This window comes from Lontra canadensis, unplaced genomic scaffold (assembly GCF_010015895.1).
Source record: "Lontra canadensis isolate GAN:19392208 unplaced genomic scaffold, GSC_riverotter_1.0 scaffold20, whole genome shotgun sequence".
Classification (NCBI taxonomy): domain Eukaryota; kingdom Metazoa; phylum Chordata; class Mammalia; order Carnivora; family Mustelidae; genus Lontra; species Lontra canadensis.
In genome coordinates this window covers 14,414,548-14,439,713 of record NW_022631014.1, presented here as the reverse complement: position 1 = coordinate 14,439,713, position 25,166 = coordinate 14,414,548, and the positions used below count along the sequence as shown (strand labels likewise).

The following is a 25,166-nucleotide window of genomic DNA, read 5'->3' as shown; positions in this document are numbered from 1 at the left end:
CCATACTGGTGCTCTTGTGAACTGGAACAAAATGGTAATTCAGTGGTGGGTATAGAAAGGGCTCCTGGGGCCAGCAGAGCTGAGAAAGCCCCAATGTACAATCAGTGTAGAGACGGCAGCAGCACAACCCGCAAGCAGGGAGAGAGAGATAAGGGACATATGCTTAACTCCCTCCTGTCTTAGGAGTAGGAGGCGGCTCACATGCCCACTTATAGGGCCTGCGTCTCAGTGCAGATTCTGGGAGCCTGACTATGGAGGTAATCCCATGGGCCTTGCTAGAAAAATAGTAAGAATACTGATGCTCACTGAACGTTTCGAATGCTTTACCTACAACGGCTCATATAACTCTTGCAGTACTTAGTGGAGGGTTTTTATTTTTATAAATGACAAGTCACATTCTCCCCCCCACCCCCAGAGGGTCACCATCACAAGGGTAGTGATTTGTCTGTGTTCACGAGGTAGCTGTTCTGTCTGGAGGAGTGAGCGCTTGACTCGGGAATATCTGCTAAAGGAGGCGATGAATGCTCCACCTTACGAAGGAGGTACTATTCTTATTGCCATTGTACCGATGAGGAAGTTGAGGCCCAAGTTCACACAGCAAAGACACACGGAGCTGGACTCAAGATCCAGGCAGCCTGACTCTGAGCCCACGGTTTACTCATGGGCTAGTGATGGTAGGCAAGCCTGACAGGCTACTGCCTCCCTCTGGGCCCAGAGATGAAGCTTGTCAAAGAGCTTGGGGCCTAGAGAAAGGTTGTGGTGAGCAGATTTGTGCTGGGGGCTGGTCCTGTGGTCAGGGGCTCAGTGGGGTTCTCAGGGGCCATTTGGGTATGCGGTGCTCAGTCTCTTACTTAGCCTATGCCTGTGGGCTGTGGCCATCCATACCGAGCTTGAGGACTTGTGGCCTCCCTAGAGAAGGTGTGCAAACCCTGAGAGATGGTTTGTCTTGCTGGTGACAGAGAGGTGGCTCTATCCCTAGAGCAGAGGCCTGTTGGCTACATGGGTTGGAAGCCTGTGTAGAACCACACATTCTACACTCCCTTCATTTGCTGAACAGTGAGTTGGAGCTGAGGTTGGAACTTGGGCTAGAATCCTGTCACCTCTGGGGCCGGGGTGAGGGGCCCTGTGATGGGCAACTGCATGAGCCAGGGTTCCTTGCTTGGGGCAGGAGGCACAGAAGTTTTCCTTTCTGTAAGGGACAGAAACTCCCTCCACCCTCTGAGACCAATACCGTGGGTGACACCTCCAAGTCCCCTTGGGAGAACCACAGGAAGGTGGTTTTGTATGGGATCTTCAGAAATGGGAGAATCTTCACATTGAAAAACAAAACATTCTCTTCCAAAAATATACCTCCCTCCGGCTTTTCATCCATGGGCTGCTCCGACCCTGACTGTGCCGACCCTTCCCTCTCCAGCTGAACCTCACGTGACATTGGCCGTGGAAAACGCCTCCTAGCTGACATTTATTGAGCATCTACTAGGAGACTGGAATCCTTGTCAGCATTTGACATTGTCTCATTTAATGGGCCTAACTGCCTTATAAGGCTGTGTCTTAGGTTGGCTTTTCCCAAAAGCAGACCTTGAGACAAGGATTCCAGTATGAGTAATTTTTTTGGAAGATGTCACTAGAAGACAGCAGCGGGAGGGGCTGGGGTGGGGTTGGTGGAATAGAAAGTGAGAACAAGAAGGCAGCTGATGCTAGCAGCGTGCTTGAAGAAGCAGCTTTCCCTGCAGGCTGGAGCTCGTTCCTGCTGGGACCTTCCAGGGGACTATGTAGAACAAGCCTCAGAAGTGGCCTACCTGAGGGGTAAAGCAGATGGAACCTGTCCCCACTGGTTCCATGTCTGTCTGAGGTCAAGTGCTGGTGCTGGGGGTATTAACTTCCCAGAAGGCATATGCCAGCATCAAAGTGAGCCTGAAGGCAGGGAGCCAAAGCCACCTGTGAGAGGAGATATGGGGTGGGGCACAAATAGCCACCCTAGTAGGTGGGTGTATCTCTTTCCCCCAATTTACAGGTGAGGAAATTGAAGCACATTCTATATTAGTGGGTCATTACCAGATTGTTTTTTTAAGAGAAGGGAAAGGAAGAGAAGGAAAGAGAAGGGAGAGAGAAAACATGAGTCATTCCATCTGTTAAGGGTATCATTTCATGAAACTTTAACTTCAGTTACATACACATGCACACACATCGAGTCACAATGTCAACTGCATTCCTGTGCATATTGGTAAAAAGAAAGTTTGAAAGCCAGCGGTTAAATGACATAGCTGTGGCAGTCTGGATTTGGTTAGAAGCAAAGAGGGTAAGTAACTCGCCCAGGATCACACAGCAAGTAGATAGTACTGCTGGGATTTGAACCCAGGTAGCCTGACTCTAGAGACTCTGTGCTGAACTTCTGCGCTGTTCGTTGACCACTTCTGAAGTCCTTTAAGTGGTTCACGTCATCTCCTGGCTGCTCAGCTGTGTGGGAGGATGCCGGTTGTGAGCAAAACTCTGTAGAAGGAATACCTGGAAGAACAAAATGTAAGGGGTCCCTACCCCAGGGTTGGCTGGATCAAGATCCAGCTGTGGACTATCCGGGGGACCTCAACCTCAGAACAAGAGGAGGCTGAAGAAGAATTGGGAGTGGGGGTGGGGCGGGGCAGGGACAGCAGGGCGGGTATGCTCCGAACCAGCCTTCCTGAAGGAGGTAATAATGGCTGGTATGTGGCGTCTAGGGGTTGGCTCTGCAGACAGCGACTCAGCCCAGTTTGTCCTTTGTTGTAGTTCACTCTTCATGGGATAACAATAATGGCGGCGACCATCGTGGTGTTGTTGTTGTTGTTGTTGTTGTTTAAGATTTTATAATCTATTTATTTGAGAGAGAGAGGGAGAGCAAGCCAAGGGCGGGGGGGGGGGGGTGCGCAGCAGAGAGAGAGGGAGAAGCAGGCTGCCCGCTGAGCAGGAGCCTGAAGCAGATCCTCCATTCCAGGATCCTAGGATCATGACCTGAGTCCAGTGCAGACACGTAACTGACTGAGCCACCCAGGCGCCCCTGCAGGTACCATCTTTATAGAATTGCTATGTCCCTGCAACTTCTTTATGAGTTTTAAGCACATTAACTCATTAACACTCGCATCAATCCTGGGAAGTAAGTGCCATTATTTCTACCACTGTAGAAACAAGTGAAGAGCTAGGGTACCTGGCCTGGATGTCTCCCCCAGCTGGGCCTGAGGGCTGGTGATACGGGCATGGCCCTATAGGGTAGCCCTTCTACTTACGGCTCTTCCTCTCTACCGGTTCACAACACCTTGCCCGTGACCTTTGTGCTAACCTGGGGTTTGCTGATGCGAGTTTACCTGATACCAGCAATCTGGCCATGACTGGCACTTCTGTGGTCTCTGTGGCCATTGATGGTGTCATTTGCGGGGAAAGGGCTCTTCCCTCAGTGTCAGCTTTCTCAGGATGCACAATCAGGTCCTGACTGCCACATCTATGTCATTTAACCCACTAGCTTTCAAATGTTGTACTGATGAGCTTAGCAATGCATTTTGCATGACGACTCAATATGTGTGTGCATGTAACTCAGATAAAGGTTTCACGAAATGATACTTAACCCTATGAGGTACAGGTACTTTTCTCTTTTATTCCTTTCCTTTCCTTAAAAAATCTGAGAGTGATCCAGTCACAACTAATGGGTTTTCAACCCACAAGGTGACAATCTGACTGAACTCTCCCCTCATATTCATAGAGCTGTTCCCCCTTCTTGAGCTTGGTTCATTTTCCTGGGAATGAGGCCATTTTGGAGTTTTGGAGGCAATGTGCCTGTTGTTGCATTTTCAAATCACTGCCCCACCCTGCCAACATATATTCTACTTTCTGGGCTGAGCTGGGGCACACTGGTGCTTCTCCATGGGCCGCTGTCCTCCCCAGCCAGCCAGCTCCAGGGTGAAGGTGCTCAGACGCCCCTGATTTTGACCAGGTGTCAGCCCCAAGGCTGCCTCCCTACTATCCCAGTTGGGGTAGGCTTCAGGGGAGGAGGTGGTCTTTGACTCTTCTGGGCTGCCTCCACTGACTGTTCACCTTGACACACACATTCAGATTCCCAAGGTGGGCGTGCTGGACATGGCCTTCTTAGAACCCTTGCTGCCCACGGTGGGAAGACATCTAAAATGAGACCCTATGGCCGATCTCTGCAGCAGCCGAGGGAAGGGTTTGATTAGTTTCCTCTTGCTGCTGTCACAACCTGTCACAAATTTGGTGGCTGAAAACACCAATTTGTTCTCCTACAGTTCTGGTCAGAAGTCTGAAATCAGTTTCACTGGGCTAAAGGCAAGGTGTCAGCAGGACTGGTTTCTTCTGGAGGCTCTAGGAGAGAATCCTTTTCCAGCTTCTAGAGGCCACTACATCTCTTGGCTTGTGGTCCCTTCCTCTAACTTCAAATAGCATCACTCCAAACTGCTTCCCTCATCACTGCACCTTCTCTTGCAGTGAGATCTCCCTCTGTCTCCCTGTTATAAAGACACTTGCCGTTGTATTTAGCACTCACCGAGTGATCCAGGATAATCTCTCCATCTCAGGAGCCTTAACTTAATGACACCAGCAAAGTCCCTCTTTCTACATAAATTTCACAGCTTCGAGGGATTAGGTCCTAGATATCTTCAGAGGCCACAGGAATCATCCAGACTCTGCTTTGAGCACAGTGAGTTACTGGCCCTCCTCAGCGAACCTAGTTCTATGAGGTCAGGCTGGGGCTGTGTGCTCCGAAGGGTTGAATCAGACCAGCATGACCTTCAAATGCTTTCCCACTCCCATCTAGCAAAACAAACAAATCAGGAGTTATCAATTACTTAACAAATAATTGCTGTGTTCTACTACATCCAGCGTTAGGTTTACAGCTCATCAATAAGTTCCTTTAAGGTCTGTGGAAGTACAGGGGGCTGCAGAATCTCATAATTGGGACGAACTTAGAGCTCACATAAACCAGGGGTATCAAACTGGGGCCAAATCAGCTATTCTCCAGACTTGGCTTCTGATGCTAAAGAGAGAGAGGAAGGAGTCTGGGAAATCTCTCTATGCATCTATGCATACAAGTCCACGAATTTCCATAACTCTATTTTGCATGTCAGAAGGTGAACATTGGTCTAACCCTTTGCATCTCTTTTGTAACATTCATCTGTAACACTTCCAGTAGGTGGATAAGCTTCAGCTTATCTCATTCTCAGGAGTCCAGATAGGAAAAGCACATTAATACTTTGTAAATTTTAAACAAACAAACAAACAAACAAACAAAAAACCCAACTTTGTAAATTCTACTCTAACTATTTTTGTTGTTTTACACTGCTTCTCCCATGAGATTAACCATATCATCATCCCAAAGTGGCTGGGGTTATGGACAATTTAGTTTTTAGTTGTACTGGGGGGCAAGATGGATCATGGAGGACACTGAAGACTACTTTCTTCTACTTCCTAGTTTTGCCTTTTTTACATTTTCTTTTTTATGTTTCCTTGAAGATGAGATTTTCACTCTTTTGGACCTCCATAGCTCCACAGTGCACCCGTAGAGGTACCCAGTGGATGTCTATCATGGGAGGCAAATGGAATTTACCTCCCATTTCCCTGCCTGGGTGAATTCTCTCCTTGGCTCTTCTTCCCCTTTTCCACCTCTGCCTCTCCCCTGTGCACCAGATATACCATTCCAGATGTCCTAGTAGGGGGAACACCCAGCACCAGATCTTTACTTTGGCAGAACTCTTAGAGAGCACTGACATTATGGGACTAGTCCAGAAAGCCTGCCCTGGGTCCTACATAGAAAGAAGGAGCACTTCATGACATAGAAGAGAAGAAGAACTCTTCCAGCTTCTTTTCTTGGTGGAACTTGGTGATACATAGTCCAGAATAAGGAACCACTCCTTCTAACATTCAATGCAACTTAATCCAAACGGCATGTGGTCACATCCAGCCTGGAATGGGTTTGGCCCAGGCAGACCAGGGCAGGAGGCCAGAACAGAAGAAAGGGAGCCAAATGTTATGAAATATTCCTCTGTGCTCAGAGGGCTCACAAAGGCCTTAGCAAGAATGTGGACAGGGAGGCAGTTCTTGCTTATTTTTTCCTGAACACAAAGCAGAAGATGGGGAAATGTTGATTGGCTTGATCCCTTTCAAAAGTGAAGAACTAAGATTCAAGGTGGGGGGTGGTGGCTATAGCTACTGACTTCCAGGAACACCTAATTTTGCCAAGAACCTCAGTGAGGAATTACAGGAAGTGAGGAAGGTAGGGGTGAGGGTGGGGGCGGGTGAGCTTCTGGAGGTATAACTAGAGCACTGGCATTGGACACCTCTGAGGCAACAATGCATGTACTTTAAAAATTTTGTGTGATGAAGGGAAGTCAATCAAACTCTTTGGAGAAAGAATTTCTGAGAGGTAGGGAGACTTCTGCTAGCTGGATCCTTGACTCACTTCTTTTTCTTTTTTTTTAGGATAATTTTCTTCTTATTATTATGTTATGTTAGTCACCATGGAGTATGTCATTAGTTTTTGATGTACTGTTCCATGTTTCATTGTTTGCATATAACACCCAGTGCTCCATGCCATACGTGCCCTCCTTAATACCCATCATGGGCTCACTCATCCCCCCAGCCCTCTCCCCTCTAAAACCCTCAGTTTGTTTCCCGGAGCCCACAGTCTCTCATGGTTCATCTCCCCCTCTGATTTCCCTCCCTTCGTTTTTCCCTTCCTATGCTCCACAAGTAAGTGAAACCATATGATAATTGACTTTCTCTGCTTGACTTATTTCACTCAGCATAATCTCCTCCAGTCCCGTCCACGTTGATACAAAAGTTGGGTATTCATCCTTCCTGATGGCTGAGTAATATTCCATTGTGTAAATGGACCACATCTTTATCCATTCGTCTGTTGAAGGGCACCCTGGGTCTTTCCACAGTTTGGCTATTGCAGAAATTGCTGCTATGAACATTGGGGTGCATGTGGCCCTTCTTTTCACTACATCTATATCTTTGGGGGTAAATACTCAGTAGTGCAATTGCTGGGTCATAGGGTAGCTCCATCTTTAATTTTTTGAGGACTCTCCACACCATTTTCCAAAGTAGCTGCACCAACTTGCATTCCCTCCAACAGTGTAAGGGGGCTTCCCTTTCTTCGCATCCTCTCCAACATTTGTTGTTTCTTTGCCTTGTCAATTTTTGCTGTCCTAACTGGTGTAAGGCGGAATCTCAATGTGGTTTTGATTTGAATTTCCCTGATGGCTAATGATGATGAACGTTTTATCAGGTGTCTATTAGCCATTTTTATGTCTTCTTTGGACAAGTGTCTGTTCATGTCTTCTGCTCATTTTTTGACTTATTTTTTGTGGGGGTGTTGAGTTTGAGAAGTTCTTTAATCTTGGATAGCAGCCCATTGTTTGTAGTGTCAATATCTTCTCCCATTCTGTAGGTTGCCTCTTTGTTCTGTTGATTGTTTCCTTTGCTGTGCAGAAGCTTTTTATCTTGATGAAGTCCCTTCTTCCCTTACTGTGGGGGATCCAGGGATCAGGTCTGCTGCCTCTCCACTCACCCACCCCTTTTCCCACCTGAATTGTGTTCCCTGCTATCCTTGATGTAGCTCCCTGACCTCCTTTTCTCTTGTTACACATACCCTCCTTTCCCTTTTGGATTCTTTTTACTACTAGAAACTTTGCTGATTAGAAATCTGGTGTTAATTATAACTAATCTCCTTCTAAATGTTAATAGAGCTAGGTAGGTCTGTATCCAAACCTTCCTCTCCCCAGATCCCTTGTTAGATGGTCTGATGTGTTTCTTCAGACTGATCAGTTTCAGAGGCTGAGTGTTCCAGAAGAATTTTACAACTGGAGACAAAAGGCAACATCTGTTCTAAGGTTGGAAGAAAAACCGATGTGTATTAGTTTCCTTCTAAAGAGATTTTCAGGGGTAATGTTGATCAAGACTTAGTTTTTTCCTAATTTGCTCTATTAGAATCTAACCTTCCTCTGTACTATAATTGTTATGCTTGCCTTTGGGTTGGTTTGTTGGTGCCTTTTATCCTTTGGTAAATCACTTCTCAAACACTGTAGACTCCTGAGGTCTCAAGGATCTATGCCTCAGTTTAGATCTGAGCCATTCAGGATGGTAGCCACCAGATACATACTGAAACGTGGCTGGTCTGAGCTGTGATGTGTTCTATGTGTGAAATACACATTGGATTTCAAAGACTGATTACAAAAAATGTAAAATATCTCAATAATTGTTACATTAATGATGTTGAAATGATACTGCTGTGGATATATTTGGACAAATAAAAAATAATATTAAAGTCAATTTCACCTAGCTTTTTCCCCTTTTTAAAATGAGGCCACTAGAAAATATAAAACTTCATATGTGGTCAGCATGATATTCTTATTAGTCAGTGCTGAGTTAGATAAACACTGGCTCAGATCAGAACCTCATTCTTCAGTTCTTTTATCCTTAATCGTCAAGCTCAACAATTCCCCATTTCTTGCTTCCTGACCTTTGTTCTGATTTTCGTTTCTGGACATTTGGGGACTATAGGTATTCATTAGGCTCTGATTTTCTCATTCTAATGTACCTGGACTTTATTTGATTCATTTATTTCTGAGAAGAGTGTCTAAACTGCTGACGTCAATCTAGATTCTCCTAATTTACACAAGAAAATATTTATTGTATTTGGTCCCATATCCCCTTCAAATCATCTCTAGCACATTGTGGTTACCTACAATGCATTTTTTAAAAAATAACATATGAGCACAAACTCAGATTGCTTTCTGCCAGAGTCATTTTGTGTATGAGGAAGCAGACTGTTTCTAAGTTAAAAGTCTGAAAAGGAGGGCTCACTGGCCTCAGATCCACTGGGTTACAGTATAAAAAAATATGAGAATTCTTTTTTTTTAAAGATTGTATTTATTTGAGAGAGAGAGTGAGAGAGAGAGCACAAGAGGTAGGGAGGGTCAGAGGGAGAAGCAGACTCCCTGCTGAGTGGAAGCCAGATTTAGGGCTTCATCCTGGGACTCTGATCCTGGGACTCCAGGATCATGACCTGAGCCGAAGGCAGACTCTTAATGGACTGAGCTGCTCTGTCACCCTTAGAACTTCTGTTTACATTTGTTTTACCCAATCTTTTTCTGACTCTTCATTTCTTGTTCATGTTTTCTAATGAACATATTCATTTATAATAATTTGTAAATATTGGGAAAGATGAGGTGTAAGTATTAGAGGGATGTGCTCAAAATTTTTACTAGTAAGGGTATGTCATCAAAAGATTTTGAGACTACTGGTCCATAGAAGGTAATTTTCCCTTCTTGTGTAAACTGACTCCCACCACTGTGTTAGTTACTCTTTTGAATATATGCAGTTCATTCATTCATTCATTCATTCACTCATTCACTATTAAGGATCCACTAGGTTGTCGTTGCTTTGCTGACATTTACCTGACCTCTGGGAGCCTGTATTCAGAATCTGTTGTTTTCCTTCCTTCATGGCTGGAAGAAGTTTCAGCAGCCTTGAGGTGTTTGGGGGTAGAAGAATGAGTGATGAACGGCCTTTTTCTTGGGCTTGCCAAGATAGCTTTTAGGACTTAGCATGTCTTCACTGAGGATGTCTCTAGATTTAACATTCTTCTCCTTATTGTTTTTAAAACTTGTATTTTCTGGGGCTCTTCTCCCTGATTCAGTTCTCTTCCTAGACTGAGAACCATCACTTTTTAAGACTTCTCTGGTCTTCATTCCCATCCCACGCACTAGCTATTGCCATTTGTTGAACCAGGAAGTTTCTGTCCCATCACAAGGTGACCACATCCCTGAAGTTAGACTATGGAAGCTATGCAGCAGAATCTGGCCAGACATTCATGGAATCATTTGCTTGGGGTAAATGAGATTAAAATCTGAGCCTCAGGAGAATTTCAAATTACCCCCTGCCATGAACTTCAGTCTCCATCTCTGCCATAAATCCCCCAAGGCCAATAGCTGTAAGTGCTTTTACCTCTTCAAAATACTTCCCTTCAGATGTGCCAAGGAGAGCATTTACTTGGGCAGGTTAAGGAGGGGTGGGGGAAGGGGAATGAAAAGAGATTTTTAAGAAGGACTTTTCTTCCTTAAGAACCCATTGTGTAGACCACCATTTACAAGAGTAAGCTGGCTTCTTGGATATAACACCCTTTATGGTCCAACAGCACATCACATGGTCCCTTTGCCATGTTTACCTCCTCCCTAAACTCACCTTGGTCTCCCAAAGCTTCCTTCATCATTCTGTGGTAGAGTGAAAAAGTATGTGGGCTTTGGGAAAAATTCAAATCCTGCCTGCCACTGACCAGCTTTGTGACCTTGAGTAAGGTACCTTTCTAAATCCCTCTCAATGCTATACAATAACTATAGTTGTAGAAATTGTCATCTTAGTACATACATTGTGGGGTTTTGAGACTGCCTGCCTAGCATAGCATGTGCCACATAGCATGTGCTTGGTAAGTGAGTGGCTATTATTAATAGAGATCTGCTGTATCCATCTCTTAAGTCAGGTATGTTCAATTTCCTGGCTAAAGTCTATCATTTTTTTACTTGAAGTGTAGTTGACACACAGTGTTACATTAGTTTCAGGTGTACAACATTGTGATTCAACAAGTTTATACTTTATGCTTTACTCACCGCAAGTCTATTCCTGGCTTCTCTCTTAAGAACGCTTGAGCTGAAAGAACTTGGGTACCATCTGGTTCTGGAAGGAGCAGGAGGCATAGCAACCTGTCTGGTTTTGAGATCAAGCCCTAGACCTAATTTGAGGATAACAGATCATAAGAAACTGCTTCTGAAGTTACCTCTCAAATACGCCCAGATTTGACTGGGTCAAATGGCAGGATTCTCTCATTGCTCTTGTTTTATTTAATGAAGTAGGATATGAGAGAAAACAGTTATTTTCATTTTGAAAGAAAAAATAAATGTAGCCCCAAAACATTTTTATTTTCCCCGTTGCAAAAAAGGCTGCCACCTACCCTTGACCTCATGCAAGCTCCATTTTCCAGATGAACTGAGCAGTCCCAAAGAAGTAAGCCTCCTTTGAAGGCAGGGCCTCTCCCTGAGACCCAAGTGCAGTCTTTTGCCATCAGGGCTGGAGCAAGGACTTGAGGTGGCAGCCCCTTCCCAGGGTCCTGGAGCCAGATTGTTTGGGTTCATGTCTTTGTGCTGTCCTTACTTTCTCTGTGCTTTGTTTCTCTTACCTGTAAAACTTAATAATAATACTAATACCTATCTTATAAGACTGGCATATAGATTAAATGAGTTAAGGGAAGTAAAATTCTTCAAACAGTCCTAAGTACACTATATAAGTATGTGTGTGTGTGTGTGTGTGTGTGTGTGTGTGTGTGTGTATATATATATATATATATATATATAATATATATAGTGAACACTGAATAAGTGTTCACTATATATATTATAAGTGAACACTGAATAAGTGTTAGTTATTGTTCGTTAGTGTGTGTGTTTATTTTCCCTGAAAATTGTCTGGGTTAGAAATTACAGGGGCAAAAGTCCTTTCTTGTCTTGGGGTTGCTGACATGGAAGGAAAAATCACAACTCTCCAATGAAGCTGAGCAAGGGGGCCTGGCTAGGTGGTGGCTTGGGAGACAGGCAGCCTGGGATTCTGCCCACAGTGGAACAAACAACTCCAGCCTCCCAGGACCCAACAGATCTTACTGGGAGAGGGACACTGTGTGCCTGGAAGTTACAATGGGCTGTGCCTGTTGCCTTTGCCCCCAGGCATATGTTAGACAAATTTTCCCTGCCTGGAGCCTGACTCCGGGTTCAGCCAAGGAAAGCAGAGCTTGACCAGGTCTAGCATGCAGTGTTGCTCCCAGGACTGACATGTGGTTTTAATCCAGCCCTCTGAAAATATGCTTATGTATTCCCTTTCATGCGAGTCATGGTTTTGTTATGAAAATTATTTAACTGATCTTTAAAAAATGGAACAGAAACTCTGAATTCAAAATCTCTGCCAGCCTGAGAGTCTGAGTAGTAATGAATCCGTGATCAGCCGGTGCGGATTGTTCAGTTTAAAAGAGAGCAGAGGGGGCACCTGGATGGCTCAGTGGGTTGGGCCTTTGCCCTCAGCTCAGGTCATGATCCCAGGGTCCTGGGACCGAGCCCCGCATCAGGCTCTCTCTCCACGGGGAGCCTGCTTCTCCCTCTCTCTCTGCCTGTCTCCCTCTCTCTCTGCCTCCCTCTCTCTCTGCCTGCCTCTCTCTGCCTACTTGTGATCTCTGTCAAATAAATAAATAAAATCTTTTAAAAAATAAAAATAAAAGAGAGCAGAGGTCGGGGGACAGAATGGAAGGGCCTTTGACATCTTCAGTGATGACTCCAGAACCAAGGCCAAACCTAGGTTTTGTTACACACACACACACACACACACACACACACATCACATGGCTTCCCTCTGCCCATTCTCCTACCCAGAGAATTCCCACCAAGAAACACTTTACAAATGCTCTATAATTTTCTCTGATTTGATGGGGAGAGGAACCTGTGACCTCTGTCTTCTATCCACCTCCCCTGCCCAGCATGTTATCCCATTATCCATGGCACTTTAGTGGAGGTCCAGGGTTGTGTCATCTCTTTCTGACACCTGGGAATTAAGAAAAGATGGCTATGCCTCTGTTTCTGCCACTTGGTTCCTGCTCAGCAGCCAGTGGGAATCTTAGCTGTCAAGCACAGGGGATGTTCAGAGCAGGGCATTCTGGGAAGTGATCTGGGGAAGGGAGATCTAGAGCCCAAAATTCAATCCTGACTGGATTTTCCCAAAATAGATGAGCATTTCTTACCCTGTGACCCTTTAGAAATGAAAAAAAAAAAAAGGTCTCCTGCTGGCTGTTACAATACAAACTGTATTCGAGTCCTTTCCTCCAAGTGTCCTTGTTTCTAAAATTGTCTCGGTACAAAGGCCACCAGGTTTGTGTTGGAATTCTTCAAAAGGGCCCTTTTCAAAAGACCTCTCTGGTTTCCATTTAACTGAAATTTCTCTCAATGCCATCTGCCCAGCTTATAAAAGTAACTTGTTCATGGGATATATTTGTGACTAGAGCCCTCTACTATTATCTTCATCATAGCCTGGGCCCATCTGTAATGACAGCACTATGCCCTTATTAGTCAAGGGAAGGACATTATATTTCATTACTAAACTGCCTTTCTGTTATCTGACCAGGGGCACACACTAAGCCCAACAGAAACCACCATAGGATCTGTATTAATTTAGTTCTGCTGTGATAATGCTGCATAATAAACAACCTTCCAATCTCAATGACTTACGATATTTACCAATGTCTGTGTAGGAGGGGCCCAGTGGGCGTGGTCGGTTTGGCTGCAGTCCAGGGATTGGATTCAGGTCCCTTCCGGGTGCCTCACCTGGGGCATACGCCTCTGGTGGTGGAGGACGAGCTTGCAAGGAGGCAAGTCAAACCATACAAGCACCTTCAAAGCCTCTGGAAGGATGTGGCCTATGTGATGTCCACAAACATTCCATTGGCAGAAGCACGTCAGGTAGCTAAGATCAGAGACAGTGGGTGGGGAGGTATACTCTGTCTTCAGTGAAGCCATGGCAAGGCAAGGAAGAAGGAAGAATAGTGAACAAGTAATATCACCTGACCCTGTCCTTCACTTCTTGTTGAACAACAGTCTCCCACCCTCTGTGGAGGCAGTGATAGGGAGTTTGGTGGTGGCTCCTGTCCCCAGCCCAGCACAGGTCCCCAGGTTCTCAGTGGGCTGGGCTTTTTTCAACCCTCTCGGCTTTCCTTTCCACGGTTGCTAGGGAACCCAAACCCCAGTCTTGTCAAAATCTCAGTCTTTTCCTTTAGTCCCTCCACAAATTTCCTTTCTGGCTCCTACCCTTTCTCTCCTCACTTCCAGCTTACTTCTAGGCCCAGTGATTCCTTCCTGTACCATCCTTGATATCTTTGGATGGAACCTCTGTAGGACAAGACCTCCCCCACTGCCAAGGTGGCCTCCTCTTAGCTTACACTTGTAGTTCTATGATGAAAGAGTTTCCCATTCTGCCTCCAACTTGAGCTATGTTCCCAAATATCCTATTTTTTACTCTGACATTACAATATGCCAAGTGCAAGAAAGGGGAGGGGATTTTTCAGATCCCAAAAAGGTAAACGTAGTTTAAAAAGGAGGAGGCAGAAACGTTGATCCCACTACTCATTTAAATGTACCAAACCATGTGATAGACACTTCCCATATTTTGACTCATTTGCTTCTTATGGCAATTCTTGGAGGGAGGAATTACCTCATTCTCCCCCATTTTATGACCAAGGAAATGAGCCAGAGAGGTTGTGCAACTTGCCCATTGTCACACAGCTCAAAAGAGCAGAAGCTGATCTAGAACTCAGCTATGTTTTCCTCAAATGCCCTTTTTCTCTAGCTACCCCCTTTTTCAGTCCTCTTCCTCTGCAGCTGTGGGTAGATGTTTCTGCCAGGCCAGTGGGTATTTTCTTTGAGGATTAAGGGAAAGGAGGGCATCTTGGAGAAAGGGTGGATGTGGGGGTTGAGGAGGGCAGGAGAAAGCGAGCAGTTGGAGAAATAGTGAAAGTCACACCAGTCCTCTTTCATCGCAGGGCAGAAAAGATAGTGTGTGTGTGTTGGATGGGAGCTCTGGGGTGGGTTCAGCTAGCAAACGTGAAGCAATGGGGTCTGTTGGGTCCCATCCCAACTTTCTAGTATATCATGCATCATTCCCCTTTCCCCTTCTCTGATGTCCTCTTTGTTATTCAGTTGAATATTTCTCTACAGAGGATGTTTTTTCAATTTGATCAAAGCTGCTATTCTTTTCCCAAAGCTTTACTTGGGTGGCCCTGTGCGGACATCTGCATGTTTTGACTGTTTTGAACCTTTCTCTCTCTGCACAACTGCACAATTGCCAACTTTCTCCAGGTTGTCTGAAGCCAAGTAAGACTGAGAAGAGGATCAAAACAGTCTGCCTTCTTCAAACATGTTTGAAAAGATGATTTATTTTTCCCTAGTGGTATCCAAAAGTTAGAGAATACAGATTACAAATCCAACATGAAAACATATTTTTCTTTTTAGAAGGAAAAAAAACCCAACCAGGTTTCTTTTCCTATAGCCATTTCTCTTTATAGTTTTAATTCAAAATATTGGTATTCTTGCCAGCTGCAGGACCCTGGGCAAATGTTAGCGCTCTGGACCTTTCCGTTCTCTCAGCTGTAAAGTAAGAAGGAAATCATTTCTATTTCCCTTGTATGCATGAGGATTTAATGAGATAATAACTGATATACAATGAGGTTAATATCAGTAAGGATTGGGACCCAACGACTTCATCTCCCGGTGTCTCCTGTACAGAAATGCTCAGTTTTCCCCCAGAGCTGCATGTGCTGTGTGTTCAGTGCACCACTGTTTGCTGTAATAAAAATTCTCCCTGTAGAGGAATGGTTAAAGAAATTATGGAATATTCACATTGTGAACTATTAAGCAACAATTAAGTAACTCTATATAGACAAATATGGAAAAAGCTTCAGGACATCTTATTATGTCCAACAAGCAAGTTGTGGAATGGTCCGCTCTTTTACGCTAAAAGTAATTACCATGTATAGTAGATGAAAAAGTAATCCCCAAAAGACATCCACATATTAATCCCTGACACCTATGGATGTTACCTTATTTGGAAAAAACGGTCTTTGCATCTCTAAGTTAAGGATCTTGAGAGGGGGTGCTTATCCTGGATTGTCCAAGTAAGCCCTAAATGCCAACATGCATGTTCTTATAAGAGGGAGACAAAGAGAGTTCTGATGCACATAGGCATTGGGGCACCTGGGTGGCTCAGTAGGTTAAGCATCTGCCTTCAGCTCAGGTCATGATTCCAGGGGTCTGGGATCAAGCCCCAAGTCAGGTTCCCTGCTCAGTGGGGAGTCTGCTTCTCCCTTTGTCCCTCCCACCACTCATGCTCTCTCTCTCTCAAATAAATAAATAAAATCTTAAAAAATAGTGACACCTGGGTAGCTCAGTCATTAAGCCAGGGCCTTCAGCTCAGGTCATGATCCAGGGTCCTGGGATGGAGCCCTGCTCAGCAGGAAGTCTGCTTCTGCCTCTCCCATTCCTCCTGCTTGTACTCCTTCTCTCACTGTGTCTCTGTCAAATAAAAAAAAAAAATCTTTAAAAAAGTCTTAACAAAAAATAAATAAAATTCCCTAACTTAAACAGTTTAAAAAAAAAAAGTGGCATAGTGACCACAGATTGGGGCCTCAAGTCAAGGAATGCCAGCAGCCACCAGAGCTGGAAGATGGCCGCTAGAGCCTCTGCAGGGAGCTGGTACCTTGATTTTGGCTTAGTGAAACTGATATTGAACACATTTCTGTTATTTTAAGCCATCAGGTCTGTGGATATTTATTATGGCAGCCACAGGCAATCACTGCTTCATGACAGGCGTGCATGTCTTAATGCAAAGGAAAGAAACAGGCTGACAAAGATGAGTATCCAAACTGTGGTTCGCTCCAGGAAGGCGAAAAGATTTCACATTTTGTTTGATTTTCTTAACATTATTTGTGGTTTTCACTGTGCTTATTAATGCATGTAGTGTGTGTGTGTGTGTGTGTGTCTGTCTGTCTGTCTGTCTGTCTTTTAAGTAGTAATAAAGACCAAATTAAAAATCTATCTAATCAGGACAAAATTTAGAATCTCACTTCAGGAGACAAGAGATAAAGACATCTTACGAGGTGACAAGAATCATCTGTTTTACAGAAAAGAGGCTCATTTCCATGCCTCTCAGAATTGTCCCTCTGAAGGATGGTCACTGAGCATTTATCCACTGACTTTTGTCCCCTTTGGGCTGAGGGTTGTCACCAAGGATATTAACTTCCCCTGTGCCTCCGCGCAGAGCAGGCAAGAAAGTAAAGTGAATCAGGCACTTGAGTGGGAAGCACTTGAGTGTGCAAGGGGACTGTCCACTGTGGGGGCTGCTGGAATCTGTTGGGGTCCAAGAGGACCACAACGTGGGGCACCAAAAGCATCTTCTACAGAGAGGAAGTTCCTGGAGCCCCAAACAGGGAAGAACCCCAGAATCGGAGGTGCCCTTCTTGCCAGCAGACTTGCAGTGCCCTAGGCCATGGAATGGTGTTTGTCCCTCTTCGAAAACCCCTCTTATCTTGAGGACTCATTTCATACGGAGCTTCCTGTGTGACAAGCACTGTGATAGTCCCAAGACATAACAGCAAGGGAGCCAGAGTCCCGCCTGTGTGGATCAACAGACTTTAAATGATCAAATATAGTAGAGTAGTGAAAGGCTGTGCTCAGGGAGGAGCAGCATGTTATGGGAGCACATAGCTAGGGCATCCGGCCCATGAAGGGTCTTCCCGGGGAGGACCTAAAGAATGAGAATTTGGGGGAGAGGGATGTTCCAGACAGAGGGAACAGCATGTGTGAAGTGGAAATAGAGAGGGTCCAGCGCTGATCAGGAATTCAAAGAAGTTCAGCGGGGCTCAAGCACTTCAGGCATTTAGACTTTCTCCAAAGAGGCTTTGAGGGATATGATCGAGTGTGTGGAGAGTGGAATGTAGAGGAGCAGGAGTGGAGGGAGAGACCAATTAGGTGTCCTAATAAAGAAGGGGGTGCCTCAGCCCAGGTAGACACAGAGTGGCCAATGAGAAATGAACGGATTCCAGAGATATGTAAGGAAAATTTGCAAGACTTGGATGTATGGGCCAGAGGGAAAGTTGGAATGGAGATCAGGCCCAGATTTCTGGCTTGGATATCTGGGTGGATGGCACTACCTTTCAGCAGATTGGAAACAGGAAGAGCACTTTAGAGGTGGGGGAGATGGTAGAAATCACATAAAGTAGGGAACACTTGTGGGTTGACCTAGTGATCCCTTCCCCTCTCTGTGACTCCAAGAAATCTCACTTTGATAGGTGGGCCACCTCTCTTCCTGCTCCATGACACTCTTGAAGGGTGGTCTCTTGGGGATGGTAAGTGGCCAGTGTACCTGGGAGCTGCACTCCATTCCCACAAGGCTAGTGACTAGATCTTGTGAACATGTACAGAGGGAGCCAAACTCTTGGACTTCCCAGAGCTGTTTGGGTGCCGTGGCTCCGGACCACAAAAGTTGGAAGAAGTTGGTTGTTCTGTGGCCTGGCCCAGTCACTGCATTCTGTGAGGGCATATTACTTTCTTCTTAAAAATGTGCCACTAAGGCCTGTTACTATGAACATAAACTCTGCATTATTGCCACTGTCTCCTGGAAACCATCTGAAAGCAGCAAAGAGAATGGAAGACAAAATGCACATTTCTTTTTCCTTTTTTTGAAGCAGAGGAGAGGATACATGAAGAACCTGCTCACAAGCCAGATTTGCAGGAAGCGCCCTGGTCACGATTTCAAATTCAGCTCAGGCTCCGCTATAGGAGCTTCTTTCAACTGACTCATCCAATTCATGAAAGGAATTCAACCTCCATACAGAGACACTGTGAGAAAAAAAGGGAACAGTGAATAGCAAAATTTATGAACAGATTAAGGTCGCCCTGAAATAGGTGAAAATTTTGAGCATCTGCTTCATTATCAATTTTTAAAGCTTAATGGAAAAATACCCTCTATGAAGAAGCATTACAAAAGAGAAATGCAAGAACTCAAGAAAAAATGGTAAGACAGTAAGATAGCAGGAAGAAGTGAAATATGAGCTGGAAAGAAATAGGAGAAAGTAGAAATTAATAGGAATTTGGTAGAAATTAGAAAGTACACAAGGATGAATGAGTATTGGGGAAAACACAATCAGCTAAATAGAATATAGGAATAAGAAAAATGAACAAACGGAAATGAAAATGGTTAGAAAGGATCAGAGAGAAGATGAAAGATAAACACAGGACAGACAAAGGAGGTCCAACACATATGAAACTCGAGAGCTTAAAAAAAAAAATAGTGGAGTGGAAAACATTTAATATTTAGTCTAAGAAAACTTCAGTGAAATAAAGCATCTAAATCTACCTTTTTTTTTTTTAAGATTTTATTTACTTATTTATTTGTCAGAGAGAGAGAACACGAGCAGGCAGAGCAGCAGGCAGAGGCAGAGAGAGAAGCAGGCTCCCCACTGAGCAAGGAGCCCGATGCGGGACTCGATCCTGGGATCATGACCCGAGCCAAAGGCAGCAGCTCAACCAACTGAGCCACCCAGGCATCCCTAAGTCTACCTTTTCTAACAAGGTATATTACGCCCAGCAAAACTGACCCAGGAAAGTCAACACTGAGATGTGTTCTGTTAACACAGGGACTTCAAAGTAAACAAAAGATCACCTCATACCTGTCAGAATGGCTTTTATCAAAAAGACAAGAGATAACAAGTGTTGGCAAGGATGTGGGGAAGAGGGAACCCTTGTGCACTGAGGTTCCTCAGAAAACTACAAGATAGAACTACCAGATGATCCATCAATCCCACTTGGATGTATTTATCTGAGGGATTTGAAATCAGTGTCTTTTTAAAAAATTATTTTTATAAACATATAATGTATTATTAGCCCCAGGGGTACAGGTCTGTGAATCACCAGGTTTACACACTTCACAGCACTCACCATAGCACATACCCTCCCCAATGTCCATAATCCAACCACCCTCTCCCTACCCCCCACCCCCCAGCAACCCTCAGTTTGTTTTGTGAGATTAAGAGTCTCTTATGGTTTGTCTCCCTCCTGATCCTATCTTGTTTCATTTGTTCTTTTCCTACCCCCTAACCCCCCCCAACGGTGCATCTCAGCTTCCTCATATCAGGAAGATCATATGATAATTGTCTTTCTCTGATTGACTTATTTCGCTCCGCATAATACCCTTTAGTTCCATCCACGTCATTGCAAATGGCAAGATGAAATCAGTGTCTTGAAGAGACATCTGTACATCTATGCTCATCGCAGCATTATTCAAAATAGCCAGGATATGGAAACAACCTGTGTCCACTGATCGATGAATGGGTAAAGAAAATGTATACATACGCAACACAGTATTATTCAGCCATAAAAAAAGAGAGAGAGAGAGAGAGAGAGAGAAAGAAATCCTGCCATTCGTGACAACATGAATGAACTGGGAGGGCATTAGGCTAAGTGAAGTAAAGCAGGTGGAGAAATACTATATGGTACTATATGGAATCTTTTGTATCTGGAATCTAAAAAAAAAAAAGAAAGAAAGAAAGAAACAGAGAGTAGAACGGTGGTTGCCAGGGCCTGGGAGGGGGCAAGGGGAATGGGGAGACATCTGTCGAAGAATACAGAGACTTTATTAGGTGAGTAAGTTCTGAGGATGTAATGACAGCAGGTGACTGCAGTTAAGAATACCGTATTGTACACTTGAAATTTGCAGAGAGTAGATCTTAAGCATTTTCAACACCCACACACAAAGGCAACTAGGTGAAGTGATGGGTGTGCTTCATAACTTGATTGTGGTGATCATTTTACAGTGTATATGCAGATCAAATCATCCCATTCTATACTTCAAATATATAGTTTTATCTGTAAATTGTACTTCAACAAAGCTGGAAAAAAATGTAAAGAAAAAGAAAGAATTCTTACAGCAACCAGGCAGGATGAAAGGTCCCCTCTGTTCAGTGGAGCAGGACCCACAAGCTATTCAGAGAAACTGGGCCAAAATATTTTCTTTCTAGCCAAACTTTCCTTCGGGTATGAATGCTGCAGAAAAATAGTTTTGGGAAGGCAGGAACTCAGAGAATTTTGTTCCCATGAGCACTTCTTGAGGAAATTATGGATTTTTGGCTTCTGTCAACCAAGAAATAATGAAAAACTAGGGCAAAAGGGACAAGAGTATGAAAAGAATGTACTTCACTAAAACCTGAACAAATGCGAGTATTGGACAAAAGGGATAGAATGTACAAGTTTTCTATTCTAGCAAGATAAAAACGATACAAGTATACCAATTTGGAAGGGGAATCAAGGAGGAAGAATAAACACACTATTTATTAATAAGAGCAGAGAACCAAAGAATATCATTGAAAGACACCAAATATAGTAGAAATGTAGGCATATTTACTTGTACAAAGGCAAACATTAAAATGATAATGCAGGTGGTTAATATTGAATTGCAGAAAAATGGGAGGGGACGGGGAAGAGGAAAGGTGCTAATTTTATGATTGTTCTTGTAGGGATTCAGAGTGACTGTTTAAAGAGCTAGACAACTAAGGGCATACAAGCAGCAAAGTATACATCACAAAACAAAATAAAGGTACCTGAAAACAGAGTGAAAGAATTCCAAATTATAAATAGAAAAACTATGCCGTAAAATTTAATAACAAACAGACTAAACATGTCTAGCATATCAAGTAACATAAATGGGCTAAACCTACCTAGTGAAAAGAACACAGAGCTGTTCTGGTGGGAGCGTGTGTGTACATATGCATGTGTGTGTCTGTGTATACATGTGTATGCATTTGTGTGTATGTGGCGGGGGAGGGGGAGATACAGAGAACACAAAAGTCCTCTCCTAAACCTTTACTCCACCGTAGACCATGAAGGAACCCTCTGGACAGGTTTGAAACCATTGTTCGAGCCCATCTCAAGCAAGCAGGAGAGATTCCAGATGGAATCCAGGTTTGCGGGATTGAATGTGGGAATCCAGCCCACACTGATGAGGAAGATCTCCTCTAGGCTTTGTCTCCCTGCCCTGTGGCTCTGGGGGCCTTGCCTGGAGAGGGAGGAAATCCGAACCCTGCCTTCCTCTGATCCCCCCACTGCTATTCAGCATGCTGGCCCCCACCCTGCCCTGCCTGAAGCAGGGTGTTCAGGATCGGGACAGCCGGACCCTGGGACATAGACCCACCTGTTGGCTCCCAGCAGCCTAGGCACCTCAGAGTGAGGTGATGAGGGGTGGGGCCTGAGAATTCGCTTTTCCAACAGGTTTCCAGGTGATACGGATGCTACTGGTCCAGGAACAACATGTTTAACAATCACTGCCCCAGAGTGAGTCCTTGCTGACACACAAGGAGCTGGTGCTACCACATCTGTGTGCTAAGAAAGGCCAGGGCACCCAACTTCCATGGGAGCAAGATTCCAGGCAAGGACTGAGCCACATGGCCACAGAGAGGCTGGGCAAGGTCATGTGCAGCTGGGCAGCCTCGTGCCCGGGAAAAGGGAAAAGCATGTCTGGGAAACCATTAGGGATCTACGGAGTGGGCTCAAGGTCTCACCTGGAGATGAAGAGAGGGGTTAGAGACAGGTATGAATAAGAGATGCTTAGGGCGCTTGGTGACTGGTGTCATGATGGTGGCTTCTCTGAGTGGGGAGAAGCCCGGATCCAACTGCGAGGATCAGCAAAGGCTACCCTGGAAGGCAAAGCAAGCTCAGCTTTGAAGCAGAGGCTGACTTGGCTATGGTTGCCATTCCTCCCTTGAAGGCAACTAAGTGTACTCTGCCATCTCTTCCCTCTTCATACACCCAAGCTGTTGCATTCAGTCCCTGTTGTGTTGTGGATTGGGTCTGACATTTTCCCGGGTCTCAAACTTTCTTCTTTTGTCCTGTCCCCCAGGCATCTTGGCTCTGGAGAAAGCTGCGTGGCAAGAGGCGGTTGGTGATGGTATTCTGCCTCTTGATGACTCTGTCTGTGGTGACTGTCACCCGCTTCCCCCCACAGCATCCAGCCACTGGCCCAGATGCGGGTCCCATGGAACCCCAGGATGTCACTGGAGCCCCTGGCCCCCACAGCTGGCAGGCTCTGAGCTCCAGCTGGAGGCAGCGGGCCAGAGGCCTAGAGGTCTGGAGGGGTTGGCCCTTGCCTAGGAATTCCATCCTGGTGTGTGCTAAGGAGCAAGGCCACAGAGGGACAGTGGACAGAAGCAGAAGGTCCCTGAGAGGGGATAGCAGGCATCCTGGGAGGGTCAGGAGGGACATGACTTTGGCCTCTCTAGGAGATATGAGATTCAGTAGCTCACATCTTGTGCTCCTGAGGGACGATGAGGACAGGAGTCCAAGAGCCAAAGACTTGAATCCCCCCTGGCATGACAATCCCATCGGAGAGGCACAGAATGAGACTGGCACCCCAACTGGCCCTGTCACAGGACGCGGCATGACAGCTTTACAGGCTTGGAGATCTGCTGCTGGACTAACCCCACAGCCCTACCCAGAGGCAGGCAGGAATCTGCCAGGAGCGAGGAACAGAGCCTTGACGGGTAGGCAACCATCAGGGCATCCCGCCCCGGCTACAGGGGCTCGTCAGTGGCCTGGCTCTGTTGGGGAGCTGCAAGAATCTGTCTGGTGTGATGCCAAGACCCCTGAGCTGTGGCACAGCTTGAGGGCCGGTGGGCAGGTTCCTCCATGGCTCACAGAGCATGATGTGCAAGTGCTCCAGCTGCTGGCCCAGGGGCAGGTGGCGGGCAAAGCCAGGGTCCCCGGCCACGGGCAGGTGCTGCAGGTTGGCTTCTCCAGTGAGGGTGCCCTTCCGAACATGTCCTCTGGGCTCAGCCATCTCTGCTCCCAGGGGTTCTGTGGACTGATCAAGAGGCCAGGAGACCTGCCAGAGGTCCTGTCCTTCCACGTGGACCGGGTGCTGGGGCTGCACCGGAGCCTACCTGCCGTGGCCCGGAGCTTCCGCAGCTCCCTGCTGCCCTACCGATACACGGATGGCAGCCCAAGGCCCGTCGTCTGGTGGGCGCCGGATGTGCAGCACCTGGGGGACCCAGACGATGACCAGAACTCTTTGTCCTTGGGCTGGCTGCAGTACCAGGCCTTGCTGGCACACGGCTGTAGCTGGCCGAGCCAGGCCCCTTGCCTGCCCATCCACCACACTGAGTGGGCCCGCCTGGCGCTCTTCGACTTCCTGCTGCAGGTACGCGGGGCTGGGCAAGGTGAGGGTGGAAAGCGGTGGGGCGGGGGTGGGGGAGCAGGTAATGGGATTTGGGATGAATTGAGACCCTGGAGTTGCCCTCCTGAGGACGGTCTGGGGGACTCCCCCTCCAGTCCTTGTCTTTTGACCACCAAGCCCTTGTTCTTGTTATTTTTCTGCCTCTGTGTTTATCCTTCTAGTGGTGTCCTGGAATCTGCTCATGTGGGCTTCCAAGAGCCGATTGCCAGAATTTTCAGGAATTGTGTGACCTGGTTGAGAAACACAGGCATTATTAAAAGTGAGGTGATATCAACTAATACTATAATCAGTTATGTTAGAAAAAAGGTGATAAATACTCAGAACTCATTAATTCCTAATGATTTCACTATATTTTACTGCTCTCTGTACTTTTTAGGTTATTTGCATCTATATAGTAAGTATTATATAATGGTGAGCTGCTGTTCATCTCCCATCAACTCCATATTCAGTCGTGTTGGTGGCTTGAAATTGGCCGGGGTGAGAGTATTTCAGTGAATGTTGCAAATCAGGACTTCCCACTACTTCTGAGAGCTAGGTGTCAAACATTTATCAGCACATCCCTGTTGATGACATAATATCCTTGAATCAACAAGGATTCAAGACTATTACCTAATTTAAAAAAGAAAGTGATTGTGGGAGACACAGAGACCCAGGAGGATAAAGGGACAATTCTGGGGCGGGGAAGAACGAGAAAGAATTCTGGCCCCACAAGGTCAGCTGAGGTCCCTGCCGTGCCAGAAGTTAACCCTGGAGTTTCTGGGGATTCTAGGGAAGGATCGGGTGGTCGGGCACAGGGTTAACGGTGGGGGGAGGGGGACTACAGGCACTGGCTGTTTACCAACGATGAACAGTGTGTCTGTGCTGGGGTTGGTCGCATGTCAGCTGTGGAGACACATGTGCAGAAATATGTCCAGAAATTAAGACCAAAAAAAAAAAAAAAAGCTCACGACAGGTGGAATTGTGTGCTAAATGCAGACTGAGCCCACCCCCATTTCTCCAGGGATGCCTACTGAGGAAAGACACCCACGTGAGCCCTCAGATCCACGGGCTGGGGTGAGTGGATGAGCCACAGGACAGGGTTCGGGCAGCCACAGGCCCACTGTATTTGGTCCATCCGGGGTTGGTTCCCCTTGTGTTTTTAGAAAATTCTTAGACAATGTGTAAAACTTTGGAGATTGCCCATAAAATTCCTGCTTCCTTTGAAACATTGGATGGTTTAGTAACGTTGGGCATCCATTCCATATGGCAGTGATCAGCCTGAGCTGAGGAGGGATGCCTGCTTCAGGGGCTGCCTTGCTCTCCTTTTGGGCATAGGCCCTACCCCT

At 45.8% G+C, this 25,166-nt stretch overlaps 1 protein-coding gene across 1 annotated transcript in view; it reads left to right on the top strand.

The window, feature by feature from the left end:
- The window catches only part of GASK1A (golgi associated kinase 1A), a 55,074-nt gene that overhangs the window by 11,592 nt on the left and 18,316 nt on the right, over nt 1–25,166 (top strand). Inside the window, exon 2 of the mRNA XM_032861047.1 lies at nt 22,510–23,805. Within this exon, the coding sequence (XP_032716938.1) occupies nt 22,510–23,805 (1,296 nt within the window). The remainder of the gene's footprint in view (nt 1–22,509; nt 23,806–25,166) is intronic.